Source organism: Symsagittifera roscoffensis, chromosome 5 (assembly GCF_963678635.1).
Source record: "Symsagittifera roscoffensis chromosome 5, txSymRosc1.1, whole genome shotgun sequence".
Classification (NCBI taxonomy): Eukaryota; Metazoa; Xenacoelomorpha; order Acoela; family Convolutidae; genus Symsagittifera; species Symsagittifera roscoffensis.
Window position 1 is genome coordinate 19,481,185 of NC_087066.1, and position 21,094 is coordinate 19,502,278.

A 21,094-nucleotide genomic window follows, 5' to 3' on the forward strand; every position below is an offset into this window, starting at 1 on the left:
CCCAGTGGATTCTTCCTCCTACCTAATCCTGCTGACTGCGCCATGTCGAGAAGGTAAAACGATCGTCGAGCAATTGTTAATTCCGAGATAAAAATACAGTCAACTTAATCTTGCAAAGTTAGCATAAAGAGTGGTTAGAAACAGTATCCAAGGGTGACAGACTGTTCCAAGGACAAACACCTGCTTATGAATTAGTCTAGCACCAAGAGTGAACATTTGATTGACAGCTTTAGAAATGAACTAATTTACTCAATACAACAGCCTTCACACAAAACCCCAATAATGGCTAAGTGGTTTTCAATCACCTACAAGCTTGTTTTGAGGCACAAGAAATCAACAAAGGCACTAAATACTACTGAAGACAAATCACTAACCTTCCTGACTGCCTCTGATTTCTTTCAATTTTAAAAACGAAACAAGAGTGCTCGGATAAGGGCGAAGCCCTGAATGTTCCGACTGCCTTTTAAGACTTATGGAGCAGCAGTAATAACATAAGCAGCATAAAAAAAATTAAATCAAATATAAAAAAAAAAAAATTTTTTTCTAAAAATTGAAATTTTTTATGAACACGCCATATAAAGTACAAAAATATAGATTTCGCTTCTAGTAACAAAACAATTAAGGCAAAAAAGCTTCTTTCAACCAATTTGAAATGATTTCTAAGACGGATTAAATCTCCGCTTACGCGTTATTAGCGCGAATTATATGGCGCGTTAATTGTCTCAAATTGGTCAAAATGGCCAAAATGGCAATCTTTAAACCCTCATAACTTTACGAAAAGAGATCACAGGTGAAATATCTTTCCAAGTTTAAGCTCAAGACAACAATACCCTTTGAATGACATAAAAAAATTCCGTCAAAAATGGCTAGTTAAAAAGTCGAAATTTGTCTGAAGAAAAAAACCCACCCCGAGCACAAATATTCCGTTACTTTCGTATCGAAAGTCGGAACAACAAGACTGCTCGTATCAAGGCAAGGCCCTGAAAATTCCGATTGCCTTTTAACGTTTATGGAGCAGTAATAGCATAAACCATGTAGAAAATTAAATGAAACAAAATAAAATGAAAAACTTTTTTTTTTCTAAAATTTGAAAGTTTTTCTATGAAAATCATCACCCCACACGCCATATAAAAACAAAACAATAGATTTCGCTCCTTGTAACAAATCAATTATGGCAAAAAAAGCTTCTTTCAACCAATTTGGAACGATTTCTAAGACGGATTAAATCTCCGCTTACGCGTTAATAGCGCGAATTATATCGCGCGTTAATTGTCCCAAATTGATCAAAATGGCCAAAATGGCAATCTGTAAACCCTCATAACTTTTCAAAAAACTATCACTCGTGAAATTTTTTTTCAAATTTAAGCTCAAGACAACAATGGCTCCGAATGATTTCAAAAAATCTTGTCAAAAATGGCTAATTAGAGAGTCGAAATTTGTCTGAAGAAAAAAACCCACCCCGAGCACAAATATTCGGTTACTTTCGTATCGAAAGTCGGAACAACAAAACTACTCGCATCAAGGCAAAGCCCTGAAAATTCCGAATGCCTTTTGACGTTTTTGGAGCAGTAATAACATAAGCAACATAAAAAAATAAATGAACAAAATAAAATGAAAAACTTTTTTTCTAAAAATTAAAAAAATTTTCTGTAAAAACCATCCCCCCACACGCCATATAAAGTACAAAACAATAGATTTTGCTCCTTGTAACAAATCAATTATGGCAAAAAAGCTTTTTTCAATTAATTTGCAACAATTTCTAAGACGGATTAAAACTCCGCTTACACGTTAATAGCGCGATTTATATCGCGCGTTAATTGTCCCAAATTGGTCAAAATGGCCAAAATGGCAATCTTTAAACCCTCATAACTTTACGAAAAAGGATCACTGGTAAATTTTTTTTTCAAATTTAAGCTCAAGACAGCAATGGCTTCCGAATGATATGAAGAAATTCTGTCAAAAATGGCTAGTTAAAAAGTCGAAAGTTAAAAAGAAAAAAAACCCACCCCGAGCACAAATATTCCGTTACTTTCGTATCGAAAGTCGGAAAAACAAGACTGCTCGTATCAAAGCAACGATTTCTAACACGGATATAATCTCCGCTGATGCATTAATAGCGCGAAATATATAGCGCGTTAATTGTCCCAAATTTGGCAAATGGCTACCTTCAAATCCCGTAACTTTACAAAAAATGGTCACAGGCAGGCGCGGATCTAGGAATTTCTCGATATGGGGGCGGTGGGGGATTTTCAAAAATTGATTCTGTGAGCTCTCCGAAACCACTATAAAGACCCAAATTTGACCAAATTTTCTGCGCCGAAACCACTACAGAGACCCAAATTTGACCAAATTTTCTGCGCGTTTTTTCGGCGCGCGCTCCCCCCTCAAAATTAGTATAGATTGGCACCGAAGAAAAATTTTAAGGTCAGTCAGCCAAAAATGGATATCCAAAAATAGCACAAAAGGGGGACCCTTTGGGTCGGCTGGGGGTCGAATCCCTAAGGTGGGAAGAAGAGGCGTCCGCCCCCCGTACCCACCCCCTCCCCTAATTCCGCTACTGGTTACAGGTGAAATATATTTTTTTCAGATTTAAGCTCAGCAGGACAACAATACTTTTCGAAGGATTTTTAAAAAATTCTGTCAAAAATGTCTAGTTAAAAAGTCGAAATTTCTCTAAAGAAAAAAACATCCGAGCACAAATATTCCGTCATTTTCGTTACAAAAGTCAAAACAAAAATTATGTAGGAAGAAATTGAATCTTTTTGAGTTTCAATGAAAACCAATTCAAGGCATAAAATACTATGTGTTACGCATTAAAAAAAGCTCATATCTCGAAGAATAATGCTTTTATCTAGAAGAAAGCAGGAATTTTCCAAATTCTTGCTTTTCCGAAAGTCTTAAGCAGTTTTGTGGCGAAACAGATAAACAGACTCATTATGAAAACCATCAGAAAAAAATATTTGAAGTTTACTTCAATTAAAATTAAATGACTTTTTAGCCTGATTAGCTTGCCTGCTTGCTTACGCTTCAATTACTCTGGCGGTTGACGAGGGCTATCAAATCGGAATAAAGACTTTTTCGAGTCAACAGCTTTCTGATCAAATCACTTGAATGACTGAGAGCTTGATTTCTAATAATGTCAACTTTCTTTCAACCTGAGACCCGCTGTACTAGAAGCAATGACTGCAAATTGGATGGCAAAACTACTTGGTTTTAAAACTGTCAGGATCTGTTTTTTTTTTCAAACTGAAAAATTCTGTTTCAAAAAGTTTGCTGTGTTATCGAACGTCCTATTATTATCAGTCGATCTAGTATGTCAGCCTAATTTCTACCTTGCAATTTTTTTGTACTGCAGACAATTTTAACTGTAATTGATTTTGTGAAATACTTGTTGCAGTAATTTGTCAAATTACCAGCCGTGGTTTTTTTTTTAAATTTTCCGCTCTAAGACTCATTCGGCCTAAGAGTCGTCGGCTTAGTTTTCATCGGCTAAGAAACCAAAATTTGCGTCGCTTGAGAAGAAACTTATTTATTGCGTCCCTTCCCCTCCTCTCCAGAAACATAAAAAAAAGAGAGTTATAGATCTTTTTAGCTCAAAATGTGTTCATGACAACAATTTTTTTCCGGTTCAACGAGAGTTTAGTTGACGCAGCATAGTTATTTGTCAGTTTTTACTCACTGGGTTTCCTTTAATACTTTGTCTGTTAACTCGGATAGCTATGTTTGTGGGAAGCCGTTTCACTTCTGTAAAAAATAACTGGAATGATGATCGGCCTACAAGATTAGAGTTGATTAAATTTACAACGTTGAGACCTGTAGCTTTTTTTAAAACAAAAAATCCTATGAAAGATAATTTCGGCCCTGAGGATCCTAGGGGTCTGAATTCTTGCATGTTTGGGTAAAATATTTTGTAGTATATACCTCACAAATTTCGTACAGTCACTATTCATAGTTCTCATTTAGAGGGTGGAGACTTAGACCAATTGTATTGCCCCTGTAAAATTCTGCTGAATAAGATAAAACTAGTTTTTTGAGCTCAAGGATACCCTTTTTTGCTTTTTACTACCAAATCGAGAATATATTTTTGTTTGCTTTACTACTTGATCCGTTGGGTTGTGTTGAAGCTCCTATTCCTGTATTTAGTATAGCCACCAAATCAACATCTCTTTCAATAAATAGCGTGCGCCCAAAAGGAGGTTTTAGGGGTCAAAACGTTATAAAAACTAGGATAGCGTGTTACTGTGCAAGTAGCACAGAATGTTACGACCAGAGTATTTAAAAAACACATACACAAAAAAAAACTTTTTTTTTCAAATTAGGGTCGTTACTTCTGGGTGGTGTGATAAAAAGACCGAAAAAAATAGACACTTTTGACAACAATAGTGAAACACGCAAACTGGACGAAATGCAGATAGTTTTTGAATTTATGAAGTTTTGATTCCCAAAATGGCGTCATAAATCTCCAAAAACTAATTTAACTCGAGTAAAACTAAAACTAAGCATAATTAACTTATTGTAAACGTTTTATGTTTCTACTCGCTCAAAAATAGACGAAAAATCATAAACATTGAGCCATTTTTTCTTGACACTGGGAAACTTTCATTAAAATTTTTTTGGTTCGAATCACGACTGAACAGATGATGAGATATAACACTCAACCCAGTCCAATGATTGTTTGTGGTACCTAAATTTGCGTTGAAAACAAGAAAAAAGAAAAAAACTAAAACACGCCCGAATACAAAGTTCTTCCCTATTTTCAATGGTCGGAACAAAACACATTTTCAACACAACTCTATAAATTGGTTGAACATATTCTAATAATTGTTGGAACAGAACTATAGAAATCAATTCAGTCACTTTCAAAGATTTTGATTTTGTTTCAATTTTCTTTCATTTGCTTGTTTAACTTTCAATCAATTTTTTAAACTGGTCATTTTTGAAAATAATGCGCTATAAAATTAAAATTGATACAAAAAGTAGTAGAAAACCTGAAATAACGCGCTAAGTGAATTAAAAGTTTATTAATCAGTTGATTTCTATATTTCCCGGTAGCTTAGGTAAAACTACGAACAAAAAAATTCAACTCCATTTTTCAGTAAGCCATTTTTTTCAAACACTCATTTCTAGCCCTGAATATCCATTACAAAAAATTTTTAATATGTAAGAAGAAAAATATATGGATTTCCTCTAGGCGAGTGTGTTACCTGGCACCTGCCTAGAAGATGTTTTTCAGATGCGGTTTTTGTGGAAAAAGCGCGCCAATTTCAAAATATTTATAAGTCAGATCAAATTCAGTTTCCGAGGTTCCCAAAAAATAATTGGACCCCATTACCCCCAATTTCCGAAAATTTTTCAACTGCAGTTAAATTATTACAAAAACCAGGTCAAATATACTTCATCTACCAAATGTTCGACTAACGGAAACTTAAAAAAGTGTACTATTTTTTATTTTATTATTTTTTCAAAGCATCACTCAATTTCTAACAGTTGGGATGATGAACTGTCTTAGTTTTCTGACGGCTGCATTTTTAGTTTTTGGCGCGGTACGCAATTGGTCTTTATTTCAACCAAAAAATACGTTTCTGAACAAAGCATAATTTCATCAAAAGGCAGAGAAATGAAGCTCGAATGGCTTATTGAGCTGCTTGTTTGGTTATTGCTTATTGAGTTTTTGAATAGCTTTTTTGTAAATCTTGTTAGGTAAAATTATTAAACAAAACCGCACCTGTCCTGACTTGAAGGTTGTTTTTTTTAAATAGAAAAACAGTACAAAAATTTCGGTGAACGCTAGATAGACTACTGAAAACAGTAGGATAATAAAACTGACGGCTTTCTGGCAAAAGAAGATTTTTTTGCTGTTTTACATTGTGATAGAAACTGGAAACAAAGTTTCAATTATAAGAAATTAAAACTCAAAATAGTTATTTTTTCTTTGTTCGAGAGAAAACAGTTCAGGCATCATTCAAGTTTAAAATTCTCCAACCAAAAGCATACTTAAAAATTAATATCAATTACTGATTATCAATTCTTGCACTACATTGAGCAAAAAGTTTGCATACCAAAAATATAAAAACTCATCTGTTTGTATTTAACATTATTTTGTGTTTAATTATTTCGGCATTTAATTTGAAACCATGGTGCTACAGCTTACTGACAAATAAAATGAAATGCTTGGCCAACTGCCATCTCGATATTTTTTATCTCCAGCTCCAATAACTATCAATTATTTGCAGAAGCAGATGTCCTTCAAGTTTTTTGTTTGACTTTTTTTAACTTTATTTCTGCCAATTGAACATTTGCCGTTTGACTTTTATGCGAGTTGAGCATGCCAGGTGATGACACTATAGACGTGGACATGGGTGATGTCAATGGATCCGATGGGGCCAGCACCCCGTCCCCCTCCCCCTCCCCTCGGTAAGTTCTCAAAGCCGAAAACTAGAAAATCGATCGTGAAGATTTCTTCTTTTGCAAAATGATAAATTAATTTTTTCAATGGAACTTATTTCTCTTTCCTTCTAGACTTGTATTCATCATCCAGTTTTTTATCGATAGGTCACCTATGTAACAGGCAACCTTTGCACTAGGACCATTTTCCGTGCAAAATAATCAACTTTTTCCTAGAAACTTCGTATGGAGTCGAACAAAGGATGTTAAAACCATTTCTGTCGTGACTCGAACTGAATGAAAAATTACAAAACGAGAGATCCCAAAAAAATAAACGATTCCCAATTGTTGCTTTTTGATTATATTGCAATTGAAGATACTATTCACGGTATAAACTTTTAGACTAAATTTTGAGGCTAATCATAGTTGAACTGCGCGGCAAAATGATAAAAAATCGAAACCTTGAAGCTGTGTGCTACTTGCACAATTGATTGCTTTGTTTTGATTCTCGAAAGTTTTCTAGATAAATTCCTTGCAAGTTCAAAACAAAAACTCAAAATAAAAATAATTCGGAGACTGTTCAGGCCGAGTGATGCGAGTAGTCAGCCTAGGGGCAGTGTATCTGGCCCCTCCACCTCCTCGGCCGCAGCACCCTCCCCCGCCACAGATGTGTCTGCCATAAACATCGCTCAGAAGTTCGTGGAAGAGACCAGTTCCCAGAAGCCAAGTGGCAAAACCGAGTTCCTACAGAAGGTATATGTTATCTCAACTCATCATTTCTCAGTCTAACTAACTAACTAATTATTATTATTTTTCAAATATCACTAAAATGTTAACTAATTTCATGAATGCGGATTTGATAAATGGTAATATTTTGGTTCTTTTATGGGCATTCGAAAAAATTTAAAGAAAAACAATTTGAAGAAATCATATTAGAAAATGTTTATAGATCAAGCACCATCTCAATCGAAATCAATTCATGAAAAAATTTCAAAACATATTAAAAAAAACATAGGTAAATGTTCAACTTTAAGCTGGATATAAATAAGATCATTGTGTAATCTTTGTTGTTCTTCATTTCTTACATGTCAAGAATATGCACCTCTAAAAAGTTCTTATTCATTAGCTCTGTATATGTGAATGTTGCACCAAGAAGCAGACCCCCTCTTCTCTTAGAACAGGGAGGGGAACGAGTTATACAGATCCAATAAATTTAAACATGTTGTTTTGCATAGGTGAGGCAGGCAATTTTAAAGCGTGGCGAAGTGGACAGTCTGGAGAGTAGGTTCACGAATGCATGCAAACAGGGGGATCTGAAGACAGTGGACGAGATGCTGTCCAAGCCAGGCAGGAGATTTGACATCAACCACAGAAACCAGAGAGGTTGCTTTATTTTTTCAATTCCAATAAAAGTCCAGAGAAAAACATTTAAATTCCTCAAGAGATTTTTGAACAATTGTTTTATTTTTAACAGTCTATTGTTAACAATGCGTTTAATACTTTTTGATTGTCGAGTACTGAAGGCAAAAGGAAACTCAATCGGACGATTAAACCTCCTTACCAACGTCTAGAAGACCAACACAACTTTCAATTTAAAAAAAAATCCGGTTTGCAAAATCATCTGACGGCTTACATGTCCGTCCTGGTAGAATTCGTCAGCCTGCACAATATTTCAGAACTACTCTCACTAAAAGTTGTAATCAACATTTCTCAATTTTAAAAATTGTTACTGATGCTAAATCTATGAGCTGTGCTAGCTGACTGTTTTAGACCTTCAAAAAATTATGCGATTCTGCAGATTATCCTTTGCTGCTATGTATGGACGCTTCAGGCATACTCCGTAGTTTTACTATCCTTATTCAGAGTCTCATTAGTTTCACTGAATTGCTCTTCTGTTTAATCGATTCTGCTTCTTTATTTTGTTACTATCAGAATCTTTAATCCTGATTAATTTTTGCATCCATTCTCATGCTACTGACACGGTATGGCCACTTTTAAACCTACCCTTAAATCGATTCCATTTATTTATACTGCTACTCTGATAGTAGATATAGCCGCTTTCGGCCTACAAATAAATTTCAGTATCAACCCTTTTTGTGTAATTCCCCATCATATTTCTGCCGCTGCCTTTAATTTATTTCAATGTCAAAAGTTTTTGGCTGATTTCATCATATTTTATCCATGATGCTTTACTTTTGCTTTGCTCTCTCGGTCAATGAACGCTTCAGGTTCTGTCCAACTTTCAATAGGCGATTCAGTAGAGAATCTTATGACGACAATCAGAAACACCGTGGCCGCTTAAGGCTCCACACGGCAAATTCGCACGACTCTCTCAGTATCGAGAATGAGGGATTTACCCGGTCGATCTCCACTATCTGCAGCTTTAGCAAAAAAATCACAACCATGCGCTTAGTTGCACTTGGATTTGTAAATATATTTGTTGCTGACCTTTCATTCATCTTCAAAATCTGAAGCTATAGTGGGAAACACCGTTTTGACTTACGAAAGTCAATAACTGAAAACGTGTCAGTATATCTGTTAAAACCTATACCCGGTGCTCGGTCCAGTAAAATACCTGGAGACGAAAAAAAATCATTTTAAGCTTTTTGAAAAGAAAATGGCGTCTGTTCAGGTTTCACAGCTCTGACATATGCGATTCGCAATGAACAGGAAGATATCTTGACTAGACTGTTGCAGGAGAAGGACATCAACCTGTCTGACTCTCTGCACTGTGCAGTCAAGGCAGGCAACCAGAGTGCAGCTCTCAGTCTACTCAGGAGGGGGGCAGACCCCAACCAGGTATTAATTGTACTCTCACTAATCATAATCATAATAATCGTAATAATAATAATAATAATAATAATAATAATCCTAATAAAAATATAAATAATCATATATTAATGGATGTTTCTGCGATTCGAAGAGGGTCTTTGAAAGGCTATCCAGCCTGTCTAAGCATATTCCCGCTCCTTGCTGCTAAAATTAACATTTTCCCATCCAGTGAAATTGTGTGAAAACTTTTATCCAGATTGCCAAGACAGCAGTGTATCCAAAAGGCAGCTCTCCTCTCCTACTCGCGTGCCACCGGAACGACGTCGACATCATCCAGCTGCTTCTGGACTACAAGTCGAACAAACTGGAGATGCCCTCTATCGATGGGAGTTCCCTGGCTCAGTCCAGATACAGATTGGATTTGATGAGGGCATTGACTTGTCCCTCGTATGTGGTGTTGACCTCAGAGGATCCGGTCATGCAGGCGTTCGAGATGTCACACATGTGTAGATGGCTTATGGTTAGACTCCACGAAAAGTTTAAGAACCATAATTGTTTGTAATATATTGTTCGTTACAACAAAGATGTGGCAAAGCTTTGGATTCGGGTGAGGTTTTCACGTAATTTAAGGTAAAAGGTGCGACACAAATACTGTTGATTTAAAATATCCAGACAAAACGTGTAAATTTAAAAAATTTTATACGCGTTTTCTCAAATTGGGTTGACATTTTTGGCTTTTTTGGCTTTTTTTGGCTTTTTAATCAATCAAAACTTACGCCACAACTACACCACAATTGCACAATAAATTGCTCCTGAAAATTTTGTAAAAATTTTTAGATTTTTTGTTCGTGTCACTTTTTGAGCAGAGGTCGGAAACCAAACAGGTCGACCTTTAAAAAGGTCATGAACAATTATGCGATTGAGCATGTTTTTTTTTCTCTAGGCAGGGGAAGTTGAGTTCGCGGGCGAGTACAGTGAACTAGAAGAGAGGTGTGAGAAACTGGCGGCTGATTTGGTCAACTCAGTGGAGAACAGTGAGGACATCATGGTGCTGCTGAGTCTGAAGAAGAAGAGGAACTCGAACAAGACGCAGGTGGGGGAGCCACTCTGCAGACTACACTACGCACTCGAACACAACCACAAACTGGTCAGTTCAATCGAGGAGGCCAGTATGCGTTTTATGTAATAACATAAAACGCATACACGCTTTCTTGAATAGATTGCATGAGCATTCACAAACTTAAATGGTAATTTGAGAAGACCCTGCTGATTTTGTATGTTAATTTAACAAGATCTTGCCCGGTTTTGCCAAAATTCTGCAAGGTTGGATCACTGCGCCCTCGCATGAAACTATAGTTTTATGCGGGGGCCCAGTGATCCAATCTTGGAGAATCTTACCGAAGCCAGGCAAGATCATGCAGGATCTAGCGAAATTAACATGTTAGTTTGTGCATGATCATGCTATATACTCAAGACTCATGCAGAAATGGTTTCGGCTTTATTGGTTATGGTGGGATTTTTGATCATTTGATCCTGCGGTATCCTGCGATTTGACTATTTGCTCCTGTACTTCATTTAACTTTTGATACAGAACTCTACAAAATTCTGTCATTTTGACATTGTTGGATGCCTTGTTAATAATGATTAAATGCGCAGCTATTCAGAAAATTGCTTAGATTAGTGAAAATAAACAGACATCTTAAAAAACGTTTGCTAGTCATTGACATCTAATGCGCGAGTTTTTGAGTACCATCAAACACGGCATTTTGGAGCATCTTTTTAAACCCAACTATCTGCCAATGCAGATGAGTCCAATTTGCATAACTTCATTTTTGTCCTCTTTTCTTTGCTCTAAACTATATAAAGGATTTTGAGACATTAGTCATTTGAATCTCGCCCATCTTGTTTCTCGTTTCAGTTCGTGGCCCATGCGCACTGTCAGCAGGCCCTATCGGACAAGTTCTTCCAGGGCTTCAAGAACTGGCGCCACAAGACCTCAGGGGAGAAACTGGCCATCAGTGGCCTCCTATTCATCCTCAGCCCCGTCTGGCTAGTCGTCTATGGTCAGTGTCCAAATGTTTTAAGACTTGGTTTGTTTTTTTTTCTGCAGTATTTTATCACATTTTGTCTTTTTGCATCTGAAGTATTATGTACTCGTTATTCGTTAATGTTTCAACTGTTTAAAAGTACACGCCACAGACAATATTAAAGCTTTTTGAAGTTTAGTATTTCTGCTCAAATATATGAGGTTAAAAGTCGGATAAGCCATGACGGTTCAAGGTACCCTACCCCCTACTAGACTGGACTACTACATTGAGTTCCCCTTGATGAAGGCGGTGGCCAACTTCGCCTGCTATGTCGTCTTCCTCACCATGCTCATAACCATGCAGATCAACATCCAGTCAGACCAGAGCCTACAGCCACGTAAATAGCTCTTTATTCTCATTCCCGGGCTGAGGTGCTCGATTCATGATTCGACCGAAACGGTCGAACGGACTCCGATCTTCGTCGCAAATTCAGACTGTCGAACGAAGACTTTTGTCGAACCACGTCGAATCATGGGTCGAACAGGGTCAAATGATGAGTCGAACAGGGTCGAATCATGTGTCTAACAGGGTCGAATCATGAGTGGAACAGGGTCGAGTTATGGGTCAAACAAGGTCGAATCATGAATTGAACAGGGTCGAATCATGGGTCAAACGGGGTCGAATCATGGGTCGAACGGTGTCGAATCATGAAGCGAACGGTGTCGAACCATGGGTCGAACGGGGTCGAGTCATATGTCGAACGGGGTCGACTCATGAAGTGAACAGGGTCGAATCATGGGTCGAACGGGGTCGAATCATGGGTCGAACGGGGTCGAGTCGTATGTCGAACGGTGTCGAATCATGGGTCAAACGGGGTCGAACGGGGTCGAGTCGTATGTCGAACGGTGTCGAATCATGAAGTGAACAGGGTCGAATCATGGGTCAAACGGGGTCGAATCATGGGTCGAGTGGTGTCGAATCATGAAGCGAACGGCGTCGAACCATGGGTCGAATGGGGTCGAGTCATATGTCGAACAGGGTCGAATCATGGGTCGAGCGGGGTCAAATCTTGGGTCGAACGGGGTCGAACAGGGTTAAATCATTAGTCGAAAGGGTCAATCATGAATTGCATAGGGTCGAATGATCGAATGTGAGCGGAATTAGAGAAAAATTGAGTTTTGTCAGATGTTTTTTGCTTACAAGACTGTAAACAGAGGCAAATTGCAAAAACTAATTGTGACATTTTCTGTTATACTTTTCTGCTGCCCAGGCTAAGGTTTTTGACACATGATTCGACACAAACGGTCAAATGATGTCCGAATTTCATCGTGAATTAGGAAGGTTCGAATAATTCCTGGTAGAAGCGAAAACTTTGAGATAAAGCCGAACAAAGTCCGGTAAAGTCAGAGAAAGTCGAACAAAGTCCGGTAAAGTCAAACAAAGTCGAGAACCGACATCGTTCGGCTCAAAAAGTTGAAATCGGACACCATTCGACTGAAAAAGTCGAAAACAGACATCGTTTGACCGTTTCGGTCGAATCACGAGTCGAGCACCTCAGCCCGGGTTTTCAAAAAAACTGATATTCACTCATTGTTTCAATCATTTGAGCTTTTTCAATGATGTTCACTTTTTGGCTTCCTGGTTTTGGTTAATTTTTCCATGTCTTCTTAATGAAATTTATTACTCTTCCTCTAGGCTCGTTGTCAATATTTTCATATTTAGTTTTTATGCAAGCTTTGATGATGGTTCGAATTTTATTTGTATTTTAATCGTGTTTCTGTTTTGGTCAAACTTTGCCTTTATGTGGAGGTTTTTTCTATCCATAGAATCAAAGACCCAAACACCCCCTGAGACCGTTTTCTGAGCCAATCTTTCCAATCAAGTTTCTATGAAAAAATCAGCAATGCATTCAGCTCAGTTTTCTTGAGTTTTTTCGGTTTATTCTTTTTTGGTTGAAACTATATCGACTGAGTTTCCACATTTTTGATGTTTGCTGTTACCACCGGCGCAAGCAACTGGTCCAATTTTTCACAACCGTTTTAATTTTACGACTGGTGAAATTTTTCGGCGCGCGCTCCCCCCTCAAAATTAATATATATTTGAGTGGCGCATTTAGAAAAATTTTAGGGTCTGTCATTAAAAATTGATATCCCAAAATAGTACAAGGGGGTGACCTTATGGGTCGGCAAGGGGTCGAATCCTTGAAGAGAGAGCGTCCACTCCCCCCCCCCCCCCAAAAAAAAAAAATCCGCTCCTGGGTACCACAAATAATCATTGGACTGGTTTGAGTGATATATCATATTAAGGCTGTTTCAGTCGTGATTCAAAAAATATTTAAAAATTTCTATAAAAATTTTCCCAGCTCGAAAGAAATCAGTTTGAAGTTTTTGATTTTTCGTCTAATTTCGAGCAAGTAAAGCGATCGAGTAACAATCGTTATATGAAAATTTACTTTTGTATAGACTTTTAGGCTATAAAAACTTACTATGTATAGAACTAGTTTTGGAGGTATAAATAATTGCTTACTTGACAACAGTTTTATAAAAAAAATTTAAAACTTTTTGTGCAGAAAAATAAGAAAAAACTTTTTTTTAAATTTTGATTTTTTTGTTTTTGTTTGTCGTTCTTTTTCTCAGAGACAAATGTTGTCGATAATGTTTAACTCACTAGGTTTACACGCGGCTGTATAGTTCTCAAATCACACCACGCACAAAAACCGACACCAATTTTCTCTCATATTTTAGCAGAAGCCGGTTATGTATTTTCTATTAAAATTGGTTAAGATTTTGGAGAAATTAGGAGAAATAATTAATTTGTTTTCGAAACAACAAACAGATTAGCTAACTATTTAATGAAGCCTCTTTATGTTTTAGAAGACGCGGAGTCGGAGTACCAGGAGATCCTGGAGCAGTTCCAGTATGGCAGCAGCATCGAATGGCAGGAGGTGTTTGTGCTACTCTGGATCGCAGGTCCGAATAACCTTTTTCCTTTATATCCTCCTTCACTTATAATTTGCTTAAAAAAAACTAAAAACTGGAGGTCGCAGCGATTTCAAAACCGTTCAAAATTTCGTGGGCGTTTTTGTCGAACAAATTGATTTTCCGAGCCTTCAAAACAGTCATTAGACCCTATTTTTTTTTCCAAATTACAAGTGTTTCTCATTTTTGAAGCCTCCAATTCTAGGCAAGATCTGGATAGAGGTGAGTGAGTTGCGGGTGGTGGGACTGAAGAGCTATGTGCGGGACTACTGGCACCTCATGGACTTTGGCATGAACTCCCTCTTCGCAGTCGCATTCCTCACCCGATTCATCGACACATACTCGGTATAAAATGGCTCAACTGATTATTATTATCTCATATCAAAATGGGCTCAAACTCTGCCGCAAATTTTTTTCAAAGCAACAACAAGAAGCGTAGAATTGGAAAATACAAAGGGCATTTTTTATTTTCGATGAGACTGAATGGTGTAATGAACAATGAATGTTGCTTAACTTTTTTCGAGAAATTAATTCTACAAAAAGTGACAGAAAAATATTTCCCTGGGGAAAATTCTCTATTTTTGCTAGGACGTGGCCTTCGTGTTCGAAATAGCGGAGAAGCAGCCATCGATTGTCTACATCTACAAAGTGGGCAACGAGACCCGACAGGTATGACTCACACGTTACAAAGTATAAATAAAAATATCACGATATTATGTCTATGGTGTTTATTATATTGGAAAGGAAAAATCTTTAAATCAAGGGTGGGTCTAGGTGAGTTCGGGCGGAAAATCAAAATTTTCGATTTTTTTTGCGAAACTTTTTTGGGTCCTGAGGGGGTCGATGCTACAAACGTGGAGCTCATAGATGCGAAACTTGTGCGCAACTTGAGGAAAAAGTCAGCCCATTAAAAAAAGTCAAACTACTGAGCCCCCTTGGTGTCTCTCCTGTCCCCCATTTCGGCCGACAGACAACAAAATTGTAAGCTAAAATTTAGAGGGGGCATGCGCCGATGCAACTTTTTCAGTCAAACCACATTCGAAAAAAGTCGACAAAACTTATGCCAGATATGTAAATTCCATATATTCAATCTCTCAGGAAGGGAGAGGCTTTCCTAAACTTCATAAATTTTGACGACCTTTTTCGACTGAGGTTTGATTTAAAAAGTTGCATCGGCGAGCGCCTCCTCTAAATTTACGCGTACATTGTTGTTGTTGTCGGCCAAAATGGGGGACACAAAAGACATGAAAGACATCAAAACTTAAATGAAAAACTCATATTTATTGTTTCCTGACTGAAACAAACCCATTTGAAACTTTTTTAAGTTTTTCCACCATCCGAAGAAAATGACGGAACATTAGTGCTCAGGTGGTTCTTCTCCAAATGAATTTCAAATATTTTGTTGATATTTTTACCATCTGAAAAACATCGATATGCTAGGCTAAGAAATTTAGGAATTACTTTTAGTAGAGATAAGCAATCTGGAAATAATGGGAGTTTAAACGTTGACATTTGAATAATTTGGAATAGTTAGTTAGAGTTGTTTTCCATCAACACATAACCTAGGTTGTAGAAAAAATTTGGCTCAGAAATTATTCTAATTTGAAATAAGATTGCTCATTTTCGGCCGGACTCCAGAATGATCGACCGCCTGTTAAGGTATCTGTTTTTTTTTGCTCAAAAATCCAAAACAGGACTGCACTAATTGTTTTCAGTTAAAATGTTTTCGTTTTCCAAAAGAATGGCCAAATTTAGATATTGAAAGTGCGATTGTGGTTGCTATGTAGAGGGAGTTTGTATGCTTTCGTTCTGCTGTGTATGTTCAATTTTTTTTGTTGACAGTTCCTGAACGTTAGATTTGATTGCGTCAGCTCATTTTTCCAGTAAAATTTTTTGATTTATTAAACTCATAATAAAACTTTTTGATAATTTAGTTTAAAAACCTGTAGAAGTTTTTCAAATTATTGGAGTTTTCTTGTTTTGAGTTCATTTTTTCATTTTGTCTAAAAAAATTGGAAAAATTCTGAGCTGGATTAAATCGCCATTCATGCTTCAGCATAACAAAATATATCGCGCCATATTTATCTCTATTTGATTGATTATCGTCAAAGTTGTCACAAGTTCAAATCATTATAACTTTGCAAAGCATTTCACAATTGAATTATTTTAAAAAACTAGTAAAACCGATTTTCTATTTTTGGATTTCAGAAAGATTATTTTGCGGTAGTATAAAATTGATAAATACGCGCATTATTGATCTCAATTCGCCAGAGTTGGCAACTGGCAACTCCCATAACTTCGAAAAAAATCACGGGAAAATTAATCTCTTGAGGGGATCAGAGCATTTATATCAGAATCAGGGCATCATTATTGTTCAGACTGTGTAAAATTAATCAGTTGAAATTTGCTAGTTCAAAATCGTAAACTAGTCTGGAGAAAGTATTTGCTAAACTTATATATTTGAACATATTTAAGTTGCTCATGGGGGAAATTTTTGGAGAAAAATATATATTTTTTAGATTTCTGCCTTTTTTACGATTTCTATCTTTTTTTCTCTGTTTCTAATTATTTCACATCAGTTTTTTGAGTCTCTTCGTCCCAAATTGCTAGAATAAAGTTAATTTAAAAATTTTGGATTATATCCGGCGTGACATTGATCAGGGTATCTAGCCTAGAGAATCTAGTCCGCGAGTGGTCAAAAATCAAATCATTTTTGTACTGTTCCGATCCTGAATGTTTGACAATTTTTGTCCATTTTTTTCACTGTAAGGCTTACAAAAAGTGTGTGGTTGCTTTTAGAGCCCTGAATCCTTGGAGAGAACGCCAACATTCAGCTGGCATCTTGACAACCCCCTGCTAGTGTACCAGTCTGTGATGGGGGTGGGGAGCCTACTTGCCTTTCTGCGCATCATGTGGTGGTTCAGAGCCAGTCAGCAACTGGGCAAGCTGCAGATGATGTTGGGTGCTTCTTTTGAGGAGATATTCAAGGTTATCCTTTGAGATATTCCTTTGAGAAATTTACCTTTGGGACATTATTTCCAAACATTTTTGTTGCTCATTTGGGTATTTTTCCTGGCTGAGTCTTGCTGCCTAAATGAAGACAACGAGGATGAAACATGATGGCATTGAAACACCGACCTTCTGTGTGAGAAGCGCATACCTTAGCCACTTAACCATTGCTTGTTCTAGTTCTCGTTCCTCTACATCCTGATCTACCTGGCCTTTGCTGGTGCCATCAATGCCGTCATCTGGCGCTTCCTCTATCTGGCCTCCCTCACATGCAAAGTGGAGGATCCAGTCGTCCCCTGTGATGATGAACTGGCCAATAGAGTGAGTGGGACAGAGTTTCCATTTCTCACGTAAGTTTTTTTACTTAAAATTGTTACGTAAACTCAAAAAAAATTTGCTCACGTTTGATTTATTACGTTCTAGTTTCTTTTATTGCGTAATATAGTGTTTTATTGCGTAATATAGAGTTATTAGAGTTAACGAAAGCCAAAAAATGTTTTTTTTTAAATAGCTGAGCTACACTTTTTTCTTTTGAAGAGATCAAGATCTATTTTAAATATCAACAATCCGAACTCATCCGAAAATTTTATTTTTACAAAATTCATTAACTTAAGTTGACTTATATGACATGTAACCAGAGGCGGATCTAGGATTTTCTCGAGGAGGGGGGGGGGGGGATTGGATTTTCAAAAAAGACTGATTTTCCGAGCTCTCTCAAAGCACTGAAGAGACCCTGTTTTGACCAAATTTTCTGAACCGCAGGCAAAATTTTTTGAAAAAACGAGCCAATAAAAGCGTTTTTAGGCACTTTTTTGAAAATTTGGACAAAAAAATTGCGTTTTTTTTTTTGGTGCGCGCTCCCCTTTCAAAATTAGTATATATTGGCGCCAAAGGCGCCTTTTGAAAAATTTTAGGGTCGGCCAGCCAAAAACGGATATCTCAAAATAAGACAAAGGGGGACCATTTGGGTCGGCAGGTGGTCGAATCCCTGAGGAAAAAGAAGGCGTCCGCCCCCCCCCCCCCCCTCCCCCCGGCCATCCCCCTAAATCCGCCCCTGCATGTGACATAACTTGCATTTCAAGTTAAATTTTGTAATTTTTCTTTCAAAGCCTCCAAAAATTTTTGTTTCTCCCAAAAAAACTCATATTAACGCGTAAAGTATTTAGCAGGTACGTGGTTGTCATTTTTGTTACCTTCAGATCTTGTACTGAGTAAGCAAGCCTACTGTTGTTGAAGTCAATGGCGCTGTTTAGGCTGTTTGGGTGCATGTACCAGCTGTACTGGACCATTTTCGGCTACTCGAGCATCGCCTATTTGGACAAGATATTCGACTCGTGGACCCTCAATGAACTAGTGTCGGCTGCTCTCTTCATAGCCTATAACTTCATTGCGGTCGTTATTCTCCTAAATGTGCTCATAGGTCAGTTGGACGAAAAAAAACATTAACAGAATATGACTAAATGAGGGACAAGGAGGTAGTATTCCTTTGGTTATACTGGCAGTTACTTGAAAGACCACAAAAATACCGACTCGTATAGTTTTCTTAGAAACCGAGAACCTGGAAAAAGGTCAGGGGCAGATCTAAGATTTTCTCGATAGGGTGCGGATTTTCCAATCGATAATTTTGTTGACTTTTTCACGTTGACTAAAAAAAAATTTCCGAGGTCTTGCAACTTACTACACTATAAATGCCCTATCCTGTTAAAAGTTTCTGCGCTGCAGGCACATTTTGAAGAAAAAAAACAAGACAAAAATCCGTCTTTTGGGCGCTCCACCTCTAAGTTAGTATTATTTTTGAAGGCTGCTCTAGAACATTTTCAAGGGTCCCTCGGCCGAAAAGGAGCGCCGTAATATAGTACTAAAGGGGTTCATGTTTGTTCTGAGGGTGGAAGGAGTCATTTTTTGGGTACGTGCTCGGGGGTGGGCAAGGAAAATTTTTAGACGGGAGAGATCTAGTCGGAGTATTCTTGATTGCAAGGGCCAATTTTTTCAGCCTTTTTCTGCTCTTATACATAGTAGCCCCTCAGCAAATTATAGCCCCGATAGAAAAAATCTATTATGGGGGTGGCTATTATGATGGTCTGCCCTTTCAGTGATGTGGATAAAAAATTTTATTCAGGAATGATCACTAAAACGTTGGATAACATCGAGGTGAGAAATTAGATCTATTCTTAGCACTTTGAATGTCTTAGATTTCGGCACATAATTAGATTAGAGCTGAACGGATAGATTTCCGTTGATTTTGTAACTCTCCGTTCGTCTAACAGAGGTTTTTAATGGCAAAAAAAACAAATAGATGTAAAAGTGTAAAAATGAAATAATGCACAAAAATCTTTTCGAGGGTTTCTAGGATTACTTATGAAACAGATGTGTTTAGTCCAACATAGACATTGAGTGGAAGTTCGTGCGCAGTCAGATCTACTCCAGATTCATAGAGGCAGAAGAGTGTGCCCCTCCCCCCTTCAACATCTTCCCCACTGTGAGGAAACTGATCAAGTGGTCCGCCCTCTTCCTCTACAGGGTAACCAAGAACCAAAAGTACCTCATATGGGCAAAACCAAAACAGGTATGCAGCACTAATTTATTAAGTGTAGATCATTTATGATAAGGCTTCGTCGGTCTGTTATGGCTTAGTCGACTAAATGCAAAATTGATTGTAGAGCTTAGTGTGTGCTTGAATATGGAGCTTCAAAACTACGATTTTCAGAATTGTATTCAAATTTCAGCTTTCATAAAAGTTTTTTTTTCAGTTTGAACGAGCCTCGAACAGAAAATGAAATTTAAGATATGTAACTTGATTTGGGAGATTGAGTTCCGCAATTAGCTATACAGCTAGTTATTGATAAGAGAAGAATGCTTGAAATAAGCATCATTGAATGGCAATAATCCAGTTTGCTTATTTCTTCTCGCTTTTGAAAATATGATGTGGTCTGTACAAAGACTTTTTTCATGAAAATCTGAAAAGAAATGAAAAATTTTGGATCTGCTTTACAATTCCCCCGTTTCAAGAAAGGGGGGAGATTGTTAAGTAGATTAAGTTAGTTGATATTTCGACCAATCAGAACGCGGAAAAGTTAGAATTCTCAATAGAAAGCTCTAGAGCTCTTTCTCTGTAGTTCGTTAGGGGCGGAGATTCTTAATTAGACACCACAGAAACGCGGGGCGGGGGGGGGGGGGGTTGTAAAGCTGAGGGATATAAATTTTAAATACACTCAAAAAATATGACCCACTACTTTTTTCGTCTAGGAAGCGATACTCAAGCAGCGTGACGCTCTCGTGGCCCGTTTCCCCGCCCTCCTGGAAGAGATGAGGGAGAGATACCTGCGGAACATGGAGAAGGACGACGAGGAACAGTTGGTCACTCAGGATGACATTCAGAATCTGAAGAATGACATTTCCTCCTTGAGATACGAGTTGCTGGACGCACTGAGTAAAAACTCGGCCAGAGATAGAGTGCGGCAGGCAGAAGCAACTGCGGTTAGCCAGTATTTTGAAAACTCATTGAGGACACTAAGACATAGTTTCAAAAAAAATCGGCCAGATGCCGTGTAATTATCATAAATGTTGTTTTAAAATGTTATAAAAAGTAAATGAAATGAATCTTGCTTTTCCATTTTCAGAACGATAGTTATTTGAAATTTTGAAATTCAAAAGGCTGATTCGGCGAATTTAGATTTACTTTTTGTTTCAGACTCAGCCAGTGTCCACTACACGAGAGGACCGGTTCCTGGACGTGCAACAGCAGGACAGAGCCCTGATGACTAATCTGATGGGAGTTCTGGAAATCAACTCGCGAGTGCTCACTCGGCTCCTAAACGAGCACAACGGACTCAACATTGGGGGAGACATAGACATAGATACAATGTTCAGTTCATAAATAGTAGTGATCATTACGTTAATTAAAATGTCTGTCCTTCCGCCGTT

General features: G+C 37.6%; 2 protein-coding genes across 2 annotated transcripts in view; both read left to right on the forward strand.

The window, feature by feature from the left end:
* Positions 1–21,094, forward strand: part of LOC134846055 (pyruvate dehydrogenase E1 component subunit beta, mitochondrial-like) — a 428,722-nt gene that overhangs the window by 254,352 nt on the left and 153,276 nt on the right. The window lies entirely within an intron of this gene.
* Positions 6,196–21,047, forward strand: LOC134846642 (short transient receptor potential channel 4-like). Its single transcript, XM_063864027.1, has 18 exons — positions 6,196–6,414; positions 6,969–7,137; positions 7,620–7,767; positions 9,017–9,183; positions 9,413–9,676; positions 10,100–10,303; positions 11,075–11,219; positions 11,437–11,580; positions 14,057–14,152; positions 14,367–14,506; positions 14,750–14,830; positions 16,961–17,149; positions 17,351–17,520; positions 18,424–18,590; positions 19,290–19,321; positions 19,548–19,736; positions 20,417–20,647; positions 20,862–21,047. The coding sequence occupies exons 1-18, from the start codon at positions 6,326–6,328 to the stop codon at positions 21,045–21,047; spliced, it is 2,811 nt and encodes a 936-aa protein (XP_063720097.1). The 5' UTR covers positions 6,196–6,325.